Below are 16,915 nucleotides of genomic sequence, written 5' to 3' on the forward strand. Positions count from 1 at the left end.
ACGGTCTAAAATAACTACAAAAAAGCATTTAATTCTAATCATGAATCACATGATACATCAGAGAACATTTGAGATATTTAAGGTCAAATTTGATTCATTTATGTACAAAAATATAAAGCTGTAAAACATCCATTACGTCCAAAAGGTCAACTAGGGTTCAATACGAAAAACCCATTTCGTTATTCTATCTGCCCATTAATTATTTATCGGCTTTCTTCCAAGACCTTTAGTGATCTTAACAAAATCCAGCATCATAAATTCACCGGGAACCAACAAATATTTCAAAAACTTTAATTTTATTATAATAAAAAAAAAAATCTACACATTGTTGAATTAAACTGCTGGACGTGTACAAAAATAAAAAAGCAATCTAACAAAACCTTTTACATTTGTATTATTGCTGGAGACATTCGGAGTAAAAACATGTAATAAAAGAAAGAAGAATAATACAAAAAACGAAACCACCCCCCCAACAGCAGTGATGCGTTAAACGCAAACACACTACTCGTCGTCCTCGTCATCATCCTCATCCTCGTCGTCCACCTCTTCGTCGTCGTCCTCCTCCTCGTCATCATCATCACCTACCTGGGCTTTTTTAGCAGAGCCTGTGGGTCGACCCGGCGCCCTCTTAGCCGCAGCTGCACCCCCTGCGCGGTATGCCGCGACGTCCTGCAAACCAGAGAGAAATTAGGTGTCTAGACCCGCTCACAAGACGACATACATGCAGCCCTATTGAGTGTGAAACATTTACATTTTATACACTATTAAAAAAATAGATGGTTCACCTTCTCGTATTTCTCGCGCAGCTTCATGGCCTTCTGTTCGTGCGGCACGCGGTCTTTGCTGCTCTGCCTAGACCACAACTCGCCCAGCTTCTTCGCGATCTCTCCGATGGTCAGATTGGGGTTCTCGCTCCTCACCGTCGGCCGGAACTCAGAGCAAAAGACGAAGAACGCAGATCTTCACAGAAATGCAAAGAATCGTGAAATTACTTATAAACTGTGCCGGTAACTTACAGGAAACATTTAATCATTTAGCACTCTTCAAGTGACTAACATGTTTAAAAAAATACATTTTATAGACTCAAGAGTCCAAATTATACCAGATGAAAGGAAGCCCAAAATGGACGTAAACTTACGGAGGGCGTTTCGGGGCGTTGGGGTCTTTCTTCTTTCTGCCCGTCTTTCCGACACCTTTGGGTGGCACGTAAGTCTTCATCTCCTTGTCGTAACGTACTTTATCTATTTTCGCCTTGTCTTCAAACTTGCTCTTCTCTGAAGCGTTCAGGGTCTGTGGAGAGCGAAGACAAACAGTCGGGCATCTCCACTTAATAAACAGTTCTACGATCATGCCAATGTGTGCTGGAGATACGATACAAACGACATGACTCACCTTCCATCTCTCAGAGCATTTCTTGGAGAACTCGGAGAAGTTGACCGGCACGTCTGGACTCTTGCGCTTGTGTTCATCACGATAGGTCTGGACGAAGTAAGCGTACGCAGACGTCTTTCCTTTGGGTTTATTAACGTCTCCCTTCACCATGGCTGATCAACTAACAGAAGAACTTTATTGACCATGTGTTAGCCCATATATACACACCCACACTAACATATATTATATATACACACAAACACATTATATGTGTATGAATTAAGGGCTAATACAAAAAGTAGTGTGTAATGAATTACTCAGATCCATTTGTTCAGGATTCTCACATTTAGACAAATTAATTTCATGATTTTTCCAGTCATTCAAGAACGTACTGTTTTTACTTTGTAAACAGAAGCACAAAGTGCCATTTCTAGCCAATACATTGTTTTGGGGTTAACAGAAGAACCCTAACTGTAGATGTTTCACCCTTGTATAGATAATGTGCAAAGGATGGGGACTAAAGACACAGAAATAAAATGCATGTGTATAATTGCACTGAAATAGAAAATAGTTGCATTGACATGCATAAACACACAAACGACTTTTGTGTTGAAATGCTCGTGCTTGAACTCTTTTAAATGCACGTTTGCTGTTTGTTGCTCCGAATCTTTTGTTCAACAAAGATTCCTCCATTTTCCATCCCGCCTAATCCGCGTTCAGCCCTCCCCCATCTCCTTACCTCTTTCTAAACACATTATAGCATCTATAAACACAGAACTCCCTCAATGCATGCATGAAACCGCGCACACATCCCCGTTACTGCACCGAATCCCAGTTCAAACACTTTAAGTGCGCGCGCTCCGGTGTCCAGCTGTACGCAAACGCACGCGCGGACTCACACAAATAAAGTAACAGCAAAACTCAAATGCATACGTCGTGCATACAGCACTATTTCACCATACATTGGTAAAGAAGTCAATGTGTGCTTTAGCAGCGCTCAAATATAAAGATTGTAAGTCGCACAAACCTTTCGTTTATCTCCGATGACCAGCGCGCGCTTCTCTCCTCTGTTCTGCGTCACTCACTTGATCCCTCCTAGTCATGCGCAGAACGGACGACCGCCTGGGCTCGGCGGCTGAATGGTTCATTTTGAAATCAGTCACAGAGGGCTACGTCCAATCATCGCACGCTTCCGGAGGAATCCGCAGCGCTGATTGGTGGAGTGAAATCCGCGGTCTGGTTCGAATGTTTGCATACAAACGCTTCAGAATGTAAAATAGACTTAAATTAAAATCTTTATTATCACCCTGTTCAAGCACAGTTTAAAAGAGGCTGAAGATGTTGATATATATGATTTGTTTGTTTGCAGTAGTTCATGTGTTTATTTATTTCAAACCAAATTAAAATCACATCGAAATCACATCCACAGCCGTTTATATCCCAAATATTTAAAGTTCAACAGGTCGTCGTACATCAGTCTTCACCTCAGATTTATTAGCGAATATTCTAGTTATTCAGTGGTTTGAAGAAAGAGCCAAACAGTTTCCTAGAACACGTCGGTGCTGATAAGGGCAAATCAACACAGTCAATGGGAATCAATATTATATCACATTTTAAAGATGCACTCCGTAGTTTTGCCCATTAAAAAAGTTTTACTCCTAAAGAAATGAATTGATGCTCATTCACATCAGATGAAGACTCTAGTCAAGCGGTTTTATTCACATGGAGAGGGTCTCCGCATGGAGGCGGCCATGTTGGAATCTCTACCTTGCATGCGTTATTGCTTTCAATTATGTTTATTAAAAAAGAACAAAATTATTGTGCATACAGTTTTTTATTACAAGTGAAAACCATTGTGTAAACTTGCTACTTTAAGTTTCAAAACAGAAATAAAGTGAAATTTTGTGTTGTGGTTTGCTTGTACATATGAAATGAAACGTGTTTTGAAAGTCTTGAATGAGATCAGTTTTAAGTCTGTCCAGACCGACCAATCACAGGTCAGGAGAGCATGCGAGGGGTGGAGCTAGTTACTGGTGGGCATTTGTGGGCGGGGCTTATGAGAAGGCCATTGAACAGACAGACAGTGGGACAGGAGGTATGTCACACACACACACACTATATATATATATATATAAATCTCAACTAGACAGGCGTAATTCTGGAGTTTTTATTCATAAATTGACTATTGATGACATCATAGTGCTTGTTTCATATAGGGTCACATCTGCAACTGCCTAAAATCCCATCTGTGTTTGTTTTCTTGTAAATCAATGATATATTCCAGCTTCAGTGTTCTTAGAAGGATCCTTCAATATTTGTATTGTATTTGCTATTGAGAGAATCGTGTTATTAATTCAATTATAATCTGTTAATAGTTCATATGATAATTTAGCTCAGTTTGAGTCAGAATAGTGTCCACTATAACAAGTCAAAGAAACACATTTCTCTCTTCTGGTAGTGACATCTCTGCTGTGTGTCCTTGGCACTGTGTGTGTGTGTGTGTGTGTGTGTGTGTATTAGTTAAATCAATATCTGCTGCAGTTCAGTAAATACCCCTTCAAAGAGAACATTACATAACTCTACAGTCTATAGAGCAACACGAGATGAGGTTTAAAGGGATAATTCACCTGAAAATTTTAATTATGTCATCATTTACTCATCCTCTTGTTGCTCCAAACATGAATTCTGTTAATTGTCAGAAATATGTGCAAGTTATTTATGAATTGTGCGCTATATTCCAATCTTCAGAAGTCATATGATAGTGTTCTTGGTTGTTGCAAAGGTGGTTTGGGTGGTTTCTTTAGTGTTGTGGGTGGTTGCTATGGTGTTTGGTGTGGTTGCTTTAGTGTTTTGGGTGGTTGCTATGGTGTTTGGTGTGGTTGCTTTAGTGTTTTGGGTGGTTGCATTAGTGTTGTGGGTGGTTGCTATGGTGTTTGGTGTGGTTGCTTTAGTGTTTTGGGTGGTTGCTATGGTGTTTGGTGTGGTTGCTTTAGTGTTCTGGGTGGTTGCTATGGTGTTTGGTGTGGTTGCTTTAGTGTTGTGGGTGGTTGCTATGGTGTTTGGTGTGGTTGCTTTAGTGTTTTGTGTGGTTGCTATGGTGTTTGGTGTGGTTGCTTTAGTGTTCTGGGTGGTTGCTTTAGTGTTGTGGGTGGTTGCTATGGTGTTTGGTGTGGTTGCTTTAGTGTTGTGGGTGGTTGCATTAGTGTTGTGGGTGGTTGCTATGGTGTTTGGTGTGGTTGCTTTAGTGTTGTGGGTGGTTGCTATGGTGTTTGGTGTGGTTGCTTTAGTGTTTTGGGTGGTTGCATTAGTGTTGTGGGTGGTTGCTATGGTGTTCGGTGTGGTTGCTTTAGTGTTCTGGGTGGTTGCTGGGGTGCTCTGGGTGGTAGTTCTGGTGTTCTGGGTGGTTGTTAGGTGGTCTGGGTATTTGCAAGGTTGGTCTAGGTGGTTGCTAGGGTACTCAGTGTGGAAGTTAGGTGTTCTGGGTGGTTAGTGGGTGTTCTAGATGTGGTTGCTAAGGTTGGTTGCTAAAGTATTGTGGGTGGTTACTAGGGTGTTCTAGGTGGTTGCTATAGTGGTCGGGTGTTCAGTCTGTTTTTTTTTATTTTTTTATAATAATAGTGATGCTTGATTTATCCACCACTAATTAACTGTAATATAAACAATATGTCCTCATGATGTGTCCTCATTTAGGCCATGTCGACACTAATACTTATAATTTGACAATGCATTCATTTCAATATGTTTGCACCTCTTATTCATATTTTAATGGCGTTTTCCTGACAGAAAATTTTGAATTATGAAAACGCTTTCCATAACTTTGGAAAAACGCTGACATTTGTCATGAGGGCAAATTATTTATATAAACGCTAATTAGTGGTGGTTAAGTCAAGCATCACTATTACCCTTTGCTCATAGTGATTTTACAGAGAGAAAAAAAAACAGACTGAATTCCCAGACCGGTACTGCTACCCTAGCAACCGCCCAGACTACTTTAGCAACCAACCTTACCAACCACCCAGACCTCATTAGTAACCACCTAGAACTCCAACTAACCACCCAGACCACCTAACAACCACCCTGAGCACCCTAGCAACCACCAAGAACACCTTTGCAACCCCACAGACCACCCTAATGACCACCCAGAACACCTAACGACCACCCTAGCAACCACCCAAACCACCTCTACCACCCTAGCAACCACCCAGACCACCATAGAAACCATGTACACACTAATAGTTGTCATTTCACAATGCATTAATATCAATACGTTTGCACCTCTCATCCATATTATAACGGAGTTTTTCCTGACAGAAAACTGAGAATTTTGAAATTTCTTTTCATAACTGTGGAAAATCGATGACATTAGAAACGTGTTTTAGTTAAATAGTGAGCTATGTCTCTTTGTGAGTATGTCGCATGAGAACAGCACTATACTTTTATGAAGGTTCTTCAATGCTTCTGGTTCATGAACCATGTTTGTATGGCTCTTGAGCTCCTATATGGTGCTTTGTTCTTCATGTTTTATTGTAGGTTCTTCAGATAAGTATTTTTGGGTTCTTTACACACAACAACACAGAATAGAAGTTGTTAGTGGAACATAAAAGTTCTCCTTTGACATCAGACTGTAAAACTCTTTCCTTTAGGAATCTTGTGTTCAGCTCATGTGTTTCTGTCTTGTCCAGTGTGTTTGCAGCATTTAGGGTGTGTCACTATAGTTTATCTCTATTACTGGACGAGACAGATAGACAGGGAGAGAAAGAGATGGTAACATGTCATCATCTTTCGCTGAGTTTGTGGGAAATGAGCTCAAACAAGCTGGAGTTGCATCAGATGTTTTGACTTTTGATCCAGTAAACACGCAGGAAACTCACATCATGACACAATCAACAGTTGTTTAATGTGCTGATATAAAAACATGATAGACACAGCTCTATAAACTTATTTTGTGATGTTCGGTGGCCACAGAATCACCTTTTTATGTGTTGATGACAGGAGGATGGATTCTTCATCAGGATTGAGCACCAGGGTAAGAGCATCATATACTTGATCTTTCCTTCAATTATGGACAGTGTTTTTACTAGGGGTCGACCGATATATCGGTTTTACGTATTAATCGTGCTTATAATTGCTCGGCTCTTTATTAGTTATGATCAGTGTTTTTAATAGGGGTCGACCGATATATCGGTTTTACGTATTAATCGTGCTTATAATTGCTCGGCTCTTTATTAATTATGATCAGTGTTTTTAACAGGGGTCGACCGATATATCGGTTTTACGTATTAATCGTGCTGATAATTGCTCGGCTCTTTATTAATTATGATCAGTGTTTTTAACAGGGGTCGACCGATATATCGGTTTTACGTATTAATCGTGCTGATAATTGCTCGGCTCTTTATTAATTATGATCAGTGTTTTTAACAGGGGTCAACCGATATATCGGTTTTACGTATTAATCGTGCTGATAATTGCTCGGCTCTTTATTAATTATGATCAGTGTTTTTAACAGGGGTCGACCGATATATCGGTTTTACGTGATTAATCGTGCTGATAATTGCTCGGCTCTTTATTAATTATGATCAGTGTTTTTAACAGGGGTCGACCGATATATCGGTTTTACGTATTAATCGTGCTGATAATTGCTCGGCTCTTTATTAATTATGATCAGTGTTTTTAACAGGGGTCGACCGATATATCGGTTTTACGTATTAATCGTGCTGATAATTGCTCGGCTCTTTATTAGTTATGATCAGTGTTTTTAACAGGGGTCAACCGATATATCGGTTTTACGTATTAATCGTGCTGATAATTGCTCGGCTCTTTATTAATTATGATCGGTGTTTTTAACAGGGGTCAACCAATATATCGGTTTTACTGATTAATCGTGCTGATAATTGCTCGGCTCTTTATTAATTATGATCAGTGTTTTTAATAGGGGTCAACCAATATATCGGTTTTACTGATTAATCGTGCTGATAATTGCTCGGCTCTTTATTAATTATGATCAGTGTTTTTAACAGGGGTCAACCAATATATCGGTTTTACCGATTAATCGTGCTGATAATTGCTCGGCTCTTTATTAGTTATGATCAGTGTTTTTAACAGGGGTCAACCAATATATCGGTTTTACCGATTAATCGTGCTGATAATTGCTCGGCTCTTTATTAGTTATGATCAGTGTTTTTAATAGGGGTCGACCGATCTATCGGTTTTACGTATTAATCATGCTGATAATTGCTCGGCTCTTTATTAATTATGATCAGTGTTTTTAATAGGGGTCGACCGATCTATCGGTTTTACGTATTAATCATGCTGATAATTGCTTGGCTCTTTATTAGTTATGATCAGTGTTTTTAATAGGGGTCGACCGATATATCGGTTTTACTGATTAATCGTGCTGATAATTGCGCGGCTCTTTATTAGTTATGATCAGTGTTTTTAATAGGGGTCAACCAATATATCGGTTTTACTGATTAATCGTGCTGATAATTGCTCGGCTCTTTATTAATTATGATCAGTGTTTTTAATAGGGGTCAACCAATATATCGGTTTTACTGATTAATCGTGCTGATAATTGCTCGGCTCTTTATTAATTATGATCAGTGTTTTTAACAGGGGTCAACCAATATATCGGTTTTACCGATTAATCGTGCTGATAATTGCTCGGCTCTTTATTAGTTATGATCAGTGTTTTTAACAGGGGTCAACCAATATATCGGTTTTACCGATTAATCGTGCTGATAATTGCTCGGCTCTTTATTAGTTATGATCAGTGTTTTTAATAGGGGTCGACCGATCTATCGGTTTTACGTATTAATCATGCTGATAATTGCTCGGCTCTTTATTAATTATGATCAGTGTTTTTAATAGGGGTCGACCGATCTATCGGTTTTACGTATTAATCATGCTGATAATTGCTTGGCTCTTTATTAGTTATGATCAGTGTTTTTAATAGGGGTCGACCGATATATCGGTTTTACTGATTAATCGTGCTGATAATTGCGCGGCTCTTTATTAGTTATGATCAGTGTTTTTAACAGGGGTCGACCGATATATCGGTTTTACTGATTAATCGTGCTGATAATTGCTCGGCTCTTTATTAATTATGATCGGTGTTTTTAACAGGGGTCAACCGATATATCGGTTTTACTGATTAATCGTGCTGATAATTGCTCGGCTCTTTATTAATTATGATCGGTGTTTTTAACAGGGGTCAACCAATATATCGGTTTTACTGATTAATCGTGCTGATAATTGCTCGGCTCTTTATTAATTATGATCGGTGTTTTTAACAGGGGTCAACCGATATATCGGTTTTACTGATTAATCGTGCTGATAATTGCTCGGCTCTTTATTAATTATGATCGGTGTTTTTAACAGGGGTCGACCGATATATCGGTTTTACCTATTAATCGTGCTTATAATTGCTCGGCTCTTTATTAATTATGATCAGTGTTTTTAATAGGGGTCAACCAATATATCGATTTTACTGATTAATCGTGCTGATAATTGCTCGGCTCTTTATTAATTATGATCAGTGTTTTTAATAGGGGTCAACCAATATATCGGTTTTACTGATTAATCGTGCTGATAATTGCTCGGCTCTTTATTAATTATGATCAGTGTTTTTAACAGGGGTCAACCAATATATCGGTTTTACTGATTAATCGTGCTGATAATTGCTCGGCTCTTTATTAATTATGATCAGTGTTTTTAACAGGGGTCAACCAATATATCGGTTTTACTGATTAATCGTGCTGATAATTGCTCGGCTCATTATTAATTATGATCGGTGTTTTTAACAGGGGTCAACCGATATATCGGTTTTACTGATTAATCGTGCTGATAATTGCTCGGCTCTTTATTAATTATGATCAGTGTTTTTAACAGGGGTCAACCAATATATCGGTTTTACTGATTAATCGTGCTGATAATTGCTCGGCTCTTTATTAATTATGATCAGTGTTTTTAACAGGGGTCAACCAATATATCGGTTTTACCGATTAATCGTGCTTATAATTGCTCGGCTCTTTATTAGTTATGATCAGTGTTTTTAATAGGGGTCGACCGATCTATCGGTTTTACGTATTAATCATGCTGATAATTGCTTGGCTCTTTATTAGTTATGATCAGTGTTTTTAATAGGGGTCGACCGATATATCGGTTTTACTGATTAATCGTGCTGATAATTGCTCGGCTCTTTATTAGTTATGATCAGTGTTTTTAACAGGGGTCGACCGATATATTGGGTGTACCGATTATTGGTGCCGATAGTGTTTTTTGGAACTATCAGTTATCGTAAAAAATCAACAACATTTTTGTTTCTTTTTAAATTCCACTGTGGCCAAAACCCTTCATGTGGTGAATATATTGGCTCCAAAAATCTTAATCTGGTGAGTTTTGCATAGAGAGCATTGTAACAAAGCCCAGACTCTCACCATCACTGTTTATGGACTTATTCATGATTATTAATATGTAATGTTATAAAAAAGGCAAATATGCAATTTACAAGCAATAGATGATGATCTACTATTGATGAATTACTGCTCAGTATTTATTAGCTCATAAAGTAATACATTGTTGATGAATGTAAGGGTGCATGTTCTGTTTCCATTATGTATTTGTATTAATGCTTGTGTAATCTGTGTGAACAGTCAACAGGGGGCGGAGCTCAAGCGAATGAAGGTGCAGTTGAAGTGGGAGGGGCCAGACGTCGAGTCCCCCATGTTGAAATGAAACTCATGGAATCAGTGGAGGGGTCAGAGGTGGGGCTAAACAATGACATCACCGCTCTGATGCTACATCAACAGATAGACCGCAGGAAAGCAGCAGTTTACCTCATTCTGATCAGCCTGCTTATCTTCACCACAGGTGATAATACACACGATTAACATCTTTCTTGACTCATTTAATCAGACTGACAAAAATTCAGATATTTTCAAATGCAAAATAAACATTTTGATTTCGACTTGCTGAACATGCATTGTGAGGTCATGTGACAACCACGTTTGACATGATGATTGTTCCATTCTGTGTTCTGATCCACAAATGATTTTCTATACTAGCATTCTACTGTTTCCCCTCCGCAGCGTTCCTGTTGGGTTACGTGGCGTTCCGTGGAACCTGTGGTTTGTGCAGGGACGAGGTGGATCTGCTTCCACTGAGCGATGAGGCTGGAGCGGACACCTCGCCCAAGGAGGGGGTGATGTACATGGCTGAGCTCAGAGAGATGTTGAAAAAATACCTGAAAGAGGAGAGGATCGAAAGCACACTTAGGTGAGATCATGGTGTGACCTTTGTGATGTTTTAGTGTCCAGGGCTTGTTTTATTTGTTGTGCTGTTTTGTTCAGGCGAGTGAGCAGGACATCTCATCCATCAGGATCTTCAGAGGGGAACGCCATAGCGCAAGAAATACTGCAGAATCTGCAGAACCTCCGTATGGACCACACCTGGACCGACTCGCACTACGCCACACTTCAGTTCCCCTCCAGGTGTGTGTGTGTCTGTATATATGTGTGTTTGTGTGCTTAATCAGGTCTCTGATGCAGACTCCACCATCCTTGACAAATTGCCTATACATTCTCCCATTCATGACCTCAGTCTAACACCAACCTTCCAGGAGGTCCTATCAGCTGTCCCTTAAGAACAACAAGTCCCCTGGCGAAGATAATATCCCTGCTGAGCTATGGAAGGAGGGTACATGTGTAGGCACACCCTCTACCAGTATATTATGAAGGCCTGGACTGATGAGATCATCCCACAACAATGGAGAGATGCAAACATTGTTATCATTTATAAGAACAAGGGTGACCGTGCCATTTGCGGCAATAGTAGGGGCATATAACTTCTTTCTGTTGATGGTAAGGTCTTGGCTAGTTGCATCAGAGACTCATCAGTAACATCACCGAGTCAATGGTGCCTAAATCGCAGTGTGGATTTCGGAGGAACAGGAGTATAGTCGACATGATCTTCACAGTCCGGCAGCTTCAGGAAAAGTGCCGGGAGCAACATCAGGACCTGTTTATGGCCTTTGCCGACCTCTCCAAAGCTTTTGACACTGTGCAAAGAGAGCTCTTATGGGATGTCCTCCTCAGGTTTGGCTGTCCCAATAAATTTGTAAACATCCTCCGCCAGTTCCACAATGGGATGAATGCTTGGGTGACCTTCAGTGGACAAAAGTCAGAGCCCTTCCTTGTACGCACAGGGGTGTGTGCTAGCACCAATGCTCTTTAGAATTATCCTCTTGGTGTGTTACCAAGACTCTCCACAATGAGATTGAGAGCAGCAGTGGTGCGGCAGAGGATTTAGACTAGATAGCAATCTCTTTAACATCAGGAGGCTCCACGCTCCACTAAACTCAGTAGAGAGCGAGTCCTGGAGCTGCAGTATGCAGACGAATGTGCTTTTGTGGCCCATATTCCAGAGGATCTCCAGTCTGTCCTTGCTGTGGCGGTGAGAGCGTACAGCAGGATGGAGCTGACTGTCAACACCAACAAGACAGAAGTGGTTTGCCAATGGAGTACCAGTGTCCCATCCACTCTACCCCCCTTCACTGTTGGTGGTGAAAAACTGTCAGTAGTGTCATCATTCAAATATCTGTGGAGTATTCACTCAGAGGATAGTGGGATCTACAGCGATATCCAGAGCCGGATTAAACAGGCCTCGTCTGCTTTTGGTAGACTTCGGCACAGAGTTTTTGAGAACAAGAACCTTCATCTCTCTACAAAGGTCATTGTATACCAAGCGGTCTGTGTCACCACCCTCCTTTATAGATGTGAAGCTTGGGTACTCTATAGCCATCACATTAAGTCCTTAGAGAGTTTCCATATCAGATGCCTTCAGCGCATTCTAGGAATTACATGGCGTGAGCGTATGCCTCACACTGAAATACTTATAAAGATCAACTGCAGAAGTATTGAGGCCATGATCACCCAGCGCCAGCTGCAGTGGCTGGGCCACGTGATAAGGATGCCCCCATGCCAACTACCCCGCAGAGTGCTATATGGCCAGCTACATAATGGTCAACGCTCAGCTGGAGAGACGAAGAAGCGCTATAAGGATCAAATGAAGATTGCTCTGAGAAAGTGTAAGATCAGACCCGAGGACCTGGAGTATGTTGCTGTTGATCGTAACATCTGGCGACGGCTTTGTAGGGATGGGGCACATATGCTGGAGATGGAGAGGACAACCAAAAGACAACAGGAGAGAGCCAGGAGACACACTGCCAGGGCTGCCATCAATACCACATATATATGCCCCACCTGTGATAGAGCTTTTGGGTCCAGTATAGGACTGTTCAGCCATCAAACATCTCACCGTTAAACGAGTGGACGTCATCATCGGATAACGATGGACAACCGAAGAAGAAGAATGTGTGTATGAGTGTGTGTGTAGAGTGTGTGCGTGTTTTTGTGATTTACGAGGACAATTTTGTAAGTTACAAACTGGTAATTACAAGGGTATTATGCTATAAATGTGATTTATGAGGACATTTCTAGTGTCCCCATAATTCAAATCGCTTATAAATCATACTAAACAATGTTTTATTGAAAATGTAAAAATGCAGAAGGTTTTCTGTGAGGGTTAGGTTTAGGGGTTGTGTTAGGTTTAGGGGATAGAATCTATAGTTTGCACGGTATAAAAGTAATTATGTCTATGGAAAGTCCTCATAATGATAGGTAGACCAACATGTGTGTGTGTGAGTGTGTATAAGTGTGTTAGAGTTAGTGTGTGTGTGGGAGAGAGTGTGTGTGTGTGTATATGTGTGTGTGTGAGTGTGTGTACATGTGTGTGTGTTAGAGTGAGTGTGTGTGAGTGTGTATGTGTGTGTGTGTATGTGTTTGTGTGTGTATGTGTGTGTGTGTGTGTGTGTGTATGTGTGTGTTAGAGTGAGTGTGTGTGAGTGTGTATGTGTTTGTTTGTGTGTGAGTGTGTGTATGTGTGTGAGAGTGTATGTGTGTATATATATATATGAGTGTGTGTATATGTGTGTTTTTTTTTTTTTTTTTTTTTCATTTATTTATTTAAGTAGGGACCATGCACAATTTTTAACATAAAATGTCCATTTCATGTATTGTACCGGATTTAGCCAGAGGCTATTTTTCATCCGTAGTCCCCCAAACGAGACAAAGCTAACAAAACATTACACAAACAATACCTATATTCACATACAATACATACATACACACATACTGTCAAGGCCATAGAAAAACATTAATAAATCAAACAATTTAACTACAACAATCTCAATGGTTACATAATTGGTTCCGTATTAAAAGGATTTTAACTTCAATTTAAAAAACCGTGAGCTTTACACCCTTTTATGTCCTCTGGTAGGGCATTCCATTGATTAGTGGCTTTCACTGCGAAAGATGATAGTCCAAATGCTTGAACGACGAAAGGGAACCAGACAATTGCTCATAAGTGATAGTCTGGTAGATCTCACAGAGGTTTCACAGCGAAGATTAATAAAGTCACATAATACAGAAGGAGCCAGACCAGTAAGGATTTTATGAACCATACACAAATTTGAATAAAGTCTAAAGTTGTCAAAGGTTAGAAAATTATGTTTCTCTATGATCCTACAAAAATGAAAATGGTTAGGTTTTTTATCTAAAATTTTTAATGTCTGTTTATATAGAGATTTTAAGGGTTTAATAACAGTTTCACCCGCTTGACCCCAACATGTCAAACAGTAAGACATGTGAGAAAAGATTGTAGCATGCATAAAAGCCTTAGCTACATCAAAAAAAGACACTGTCTAATTTGTCTAAAATTTGCCATATTATATTTAATATTCCTCACCATCTTCTTTACATGTTTTTTAAAACTGAGATTTGAGTCCAATATTATACCAAGGTAATTGAGCTCATTTACTATTTCTAACTTTTCACCGTTAATAAAAATATCAACATCAGGAGATTTAACATTTGTTTTAGAGAAAAAATTCCCTTTGTTTTACTGATGTTTAAGCTAAGACATGACTGTTCCAGCCACTGTGTGATCCTTTCTGTAGCAGCTTTTAACTTCTCAGCCGCTAATTCTGCTGTTTTCGCATGTGTAAAAATAACAGTATCATCAGCATACATTTGTACTTGTATCCCATCACACTGTTGCGGAAGATCATTAATATACAAACTAAATAGTAAAGGACCTAGTACTGATCCTTGGGGTACACCCATTGCACAATGCAGATCACAGGACTTGACCCCTTTAATTTTTACACATTGTTCTCTGTTAAATAAGTATGAGGATACCCATGCCAAAGATTCAGGTGAAAAGTGGAAAGTAGACAATTTAGAAAGGAGAACTGTATGATTAACAGTATCAAAGGCCTTACGTAGATCTAAAAATATAGCCCCAACAAATCCTCCTTTGTCAACTTTAGATTTTATTTGCTCTATTAAATGTAAAGTAGCTGTTTCGGTTGAATGATTTATTCTGAAACCAAACTGCATACAATGTAGGCCAACCTCAATGGTGTTAAGATGGGATGTCAGCTGTTCAAAAACAATCTTCTCTGCAATCTTAGAGAGTACTGGCAGTATGCTTATGGGTCTGTAGTTACTAACTTTATAATGGTCCCCAGATTTAAAAATAGGAGTAACAATAGCTTTTTTCCACGCAGTGGGAAAAACACTACTTTCAAATGACAGATTAATTAAATGAGTAACGACCGGGGTTAAACTATCTTTGTGAGTTTTAACAAACACAGTATCCAAATAATGAGCATCTTTACATTTTGAATTTTTCAATGAGCTAATAACTTTATTAACTTGCGTTTCATTTACCTTGATTAGATTAAAACTTTTACATACATCATCAACTGGACTGATATTTATTTCCCTTTTTGAAAATGTATCCCCTAATTCTTTAACGGAGTCAATAAAATAATTATTAAAAATAGTAGCAATGGCAGAATCATCTTCAATTAACTTTCCCTCAACTTTAAGATTGATATCTCCTATAAAATTTGGTTCCTTTCAGTAAAGAGTATTTATGTTTTTCCAAATTAGCTTACTATTCCCTTTAGCCTCACTCATTTGATGAAGATAATAATTAGATTTGGCTACTCTCAGCTCTCGAATAACTTTGTTACGCAGACCCTTGTAACAAAGCCTATCAATATCTCTTCCAGTCCTAATAGCTTTCTTCAATGCTGAATCCCTACTCTTCATTAGCGTCCATAAATTCTCATTGAACCACGGTAAAACATTCTTATGCTTGAATTTCTTCTGAACACCAACAGTAAATTTCTCTCTTACAGAATTAATTCTATTATAAAATGTATTACAACCGTAATCTATATCCTTGGAGGATAGAATATCATTCCACTCTAGCTCTGCTATTTCTTCATCAAATGCTGCTAATTTTCCTTAGTGTGTGTGTGTGTATATATATGTGAGTGTGTATATGTGTGTGTGTGTGTATATATGTGAGTGTGTGTATATGTGTGTGTGTGTGTGTGTGTGTGCACAATATAGCACAATCTCTGTCGATTGACACTTTATATCATCGCCATGATATCGTCATATTGCCGAGCCCTAAATTGGACCGATTCTCCAATTTCCTTTATTATACGTTCCTTATTGATTTAATATAGAACGCATTTATTTTCCCTTAAATTCTCGACGATTCTTTATTATAAAGATAATTAGTTTTTCATTGCGTCACTGCTCATTTTTATAAAGCTGAACTTAACTGTCTTTGTGTGTGTGCTTTTTTAGGACGCAGCGAAACACTCTCTGGTTGGTCGATTCAGAGGGGGCGGAGCTAGAGGAGATTCGACTAGATGGCGAGGGATACTGCGCCTACAGCGCTACAGGAAACGTCACGGTAACCCTGACAACTGTAAACATGACAGCGAAAGACTTAATTAACCTGTTGTGGTTTAGTAACACATTCATCCACCAGTGTAACATTGTGTGTTTTTGTGTTCATTCAGGGTGGCGTTGTGTACGTGAACTACGCTCGGCATGAAGACTTTAAGCAGCTGCGCGCGATGGGCGTGGCCCTCAACGGTTCCATCGCCATAGCGAGAGTGGGAGGGGGCGTGAGCTTTGCAGAGAAGGTGTGGCATGCACAGGAGGCGGGGCATGTGGGCGTTCTCATCTATCCCGACCCTGCCGACGTACCCCAGGATCCACGACGACTGGGTCTCCATAGCAACGCCGTCATCTCGGATCACGTGCGTAACGCTACGATCACACATACAGAGATTTTGCATCAGTGTTGTGGGTGTTTGACAGAAGTCACTGATGTCTCCTCAGGTTCACCTGGGCTCAGGTGACCCATTCACACCTGGATTCCCCTCCTTTAACCACACCCAGTTCCCATCCACACAGTCATCAGGCCTGCCAATCATTCCAGCCCAGCCAATCAGTGCAAACGTCGCTTCCACACTGTTAAGGTGGGTCCCGCCCTCTTTCTCAGAGTCTGTCACTCTTACAATTTAATAATGTAAATATCTAATAAATATTTGACTGTTAATGTTCACTAATGTAAACATAGAACATTACTGTAATGTGTAACTGGAAATAGTTAAATA

At 39.7% G+C, this 16,915-nt stretch overlaps 2 protein-coding genes across 3 annotated transcripts in view; one reads left to right on the top strand and one right to left on the bottom strand.

The window, feature by feature from the left end:
• Positions 1–290: 290 nt before the first annotated feature.
• LOC127625107 (high mobility group protein B2-like) lies at positions 291–2,463 on the bottom strand. The gene is made up of 5 exons (XM_052100190.1): positions 2,399–2,463; positions 1,393–1,552; positions 1,139–1,290; positions 786–960; positions 291–669 (listed from the first exon to the last, which is right to left on the bottom strand). Exons 2-5 carry the CDS (start codon positions 1,540–1,542, stop codon positions 502–504), a joined length of 645 nt encoding a protein of 214 aa, XP_051956150.1. The 5' UTR covers positions 1,543–1,552; positions 2,399–2,463; the 3' UTR covers positions 291–501.
• Positions 2,464–3,448: 985 nt separating this feature from the next.
• The window catches only part of tfr2 (transferrin receptor 2), a 21,339-nt gene continuing 7,872 nt past the window's right edge, over positions 3,449–16,915 (top strand). The window contains exons 1-8 of one of the 2 annotated variants that reach the window (XM_052100164.1): positions 3,449–3,466; positions 6,364–6,397; positions 10,023–10,239; positions 10,458–10,644; positions 10,719–10,859; positions 16,095–16,203; positions 16,313–16,555; positions 16,638–16,777. In XM_052100164.1, coding sequence (XP_051956124.1) covers positions 6,368–6,397; positions 10,023–10,239; positions 10,458–10,644; positions 10,719–10,859; positions 16,095–16,203; positions 16,313–16,555; positions 16,638–16,777 — 1,067 coding nt within the window. In that variant the 5' untranslated portion in view covers positions 3,449–3,466; positions 6,364–6,367. Of the gene's footprint in view, positions 3,467–6,094; positions 6,398–10,022; positions 10,240–10,457; positions 10,645–10,718; positions 10,860–16,094; positions 16,204–16,312; positions 16,556–16,637; positions 16,778–16,915 lie in introns of those variants that run through there. The other variant, XM_052100163.1, reaches the window with a different exon arrangement.

Source organism: Xyrauchen texanus, chromosome 31 (assembly GCF_025860055.1).
Source record: "Xyrauchen texanus isolate HMW12.3.18 chromosome 31, RBS_HiC_50CHRs, whole genome shotgun sequence".
NCBI classification, from domain to species: domain Eukaryota; kingdom Metazoa; phylum Chordata; class Actinopteri; order Cypriniformes; family Catostomidae; genus Xyrauchen; species Xyrauchen texanus.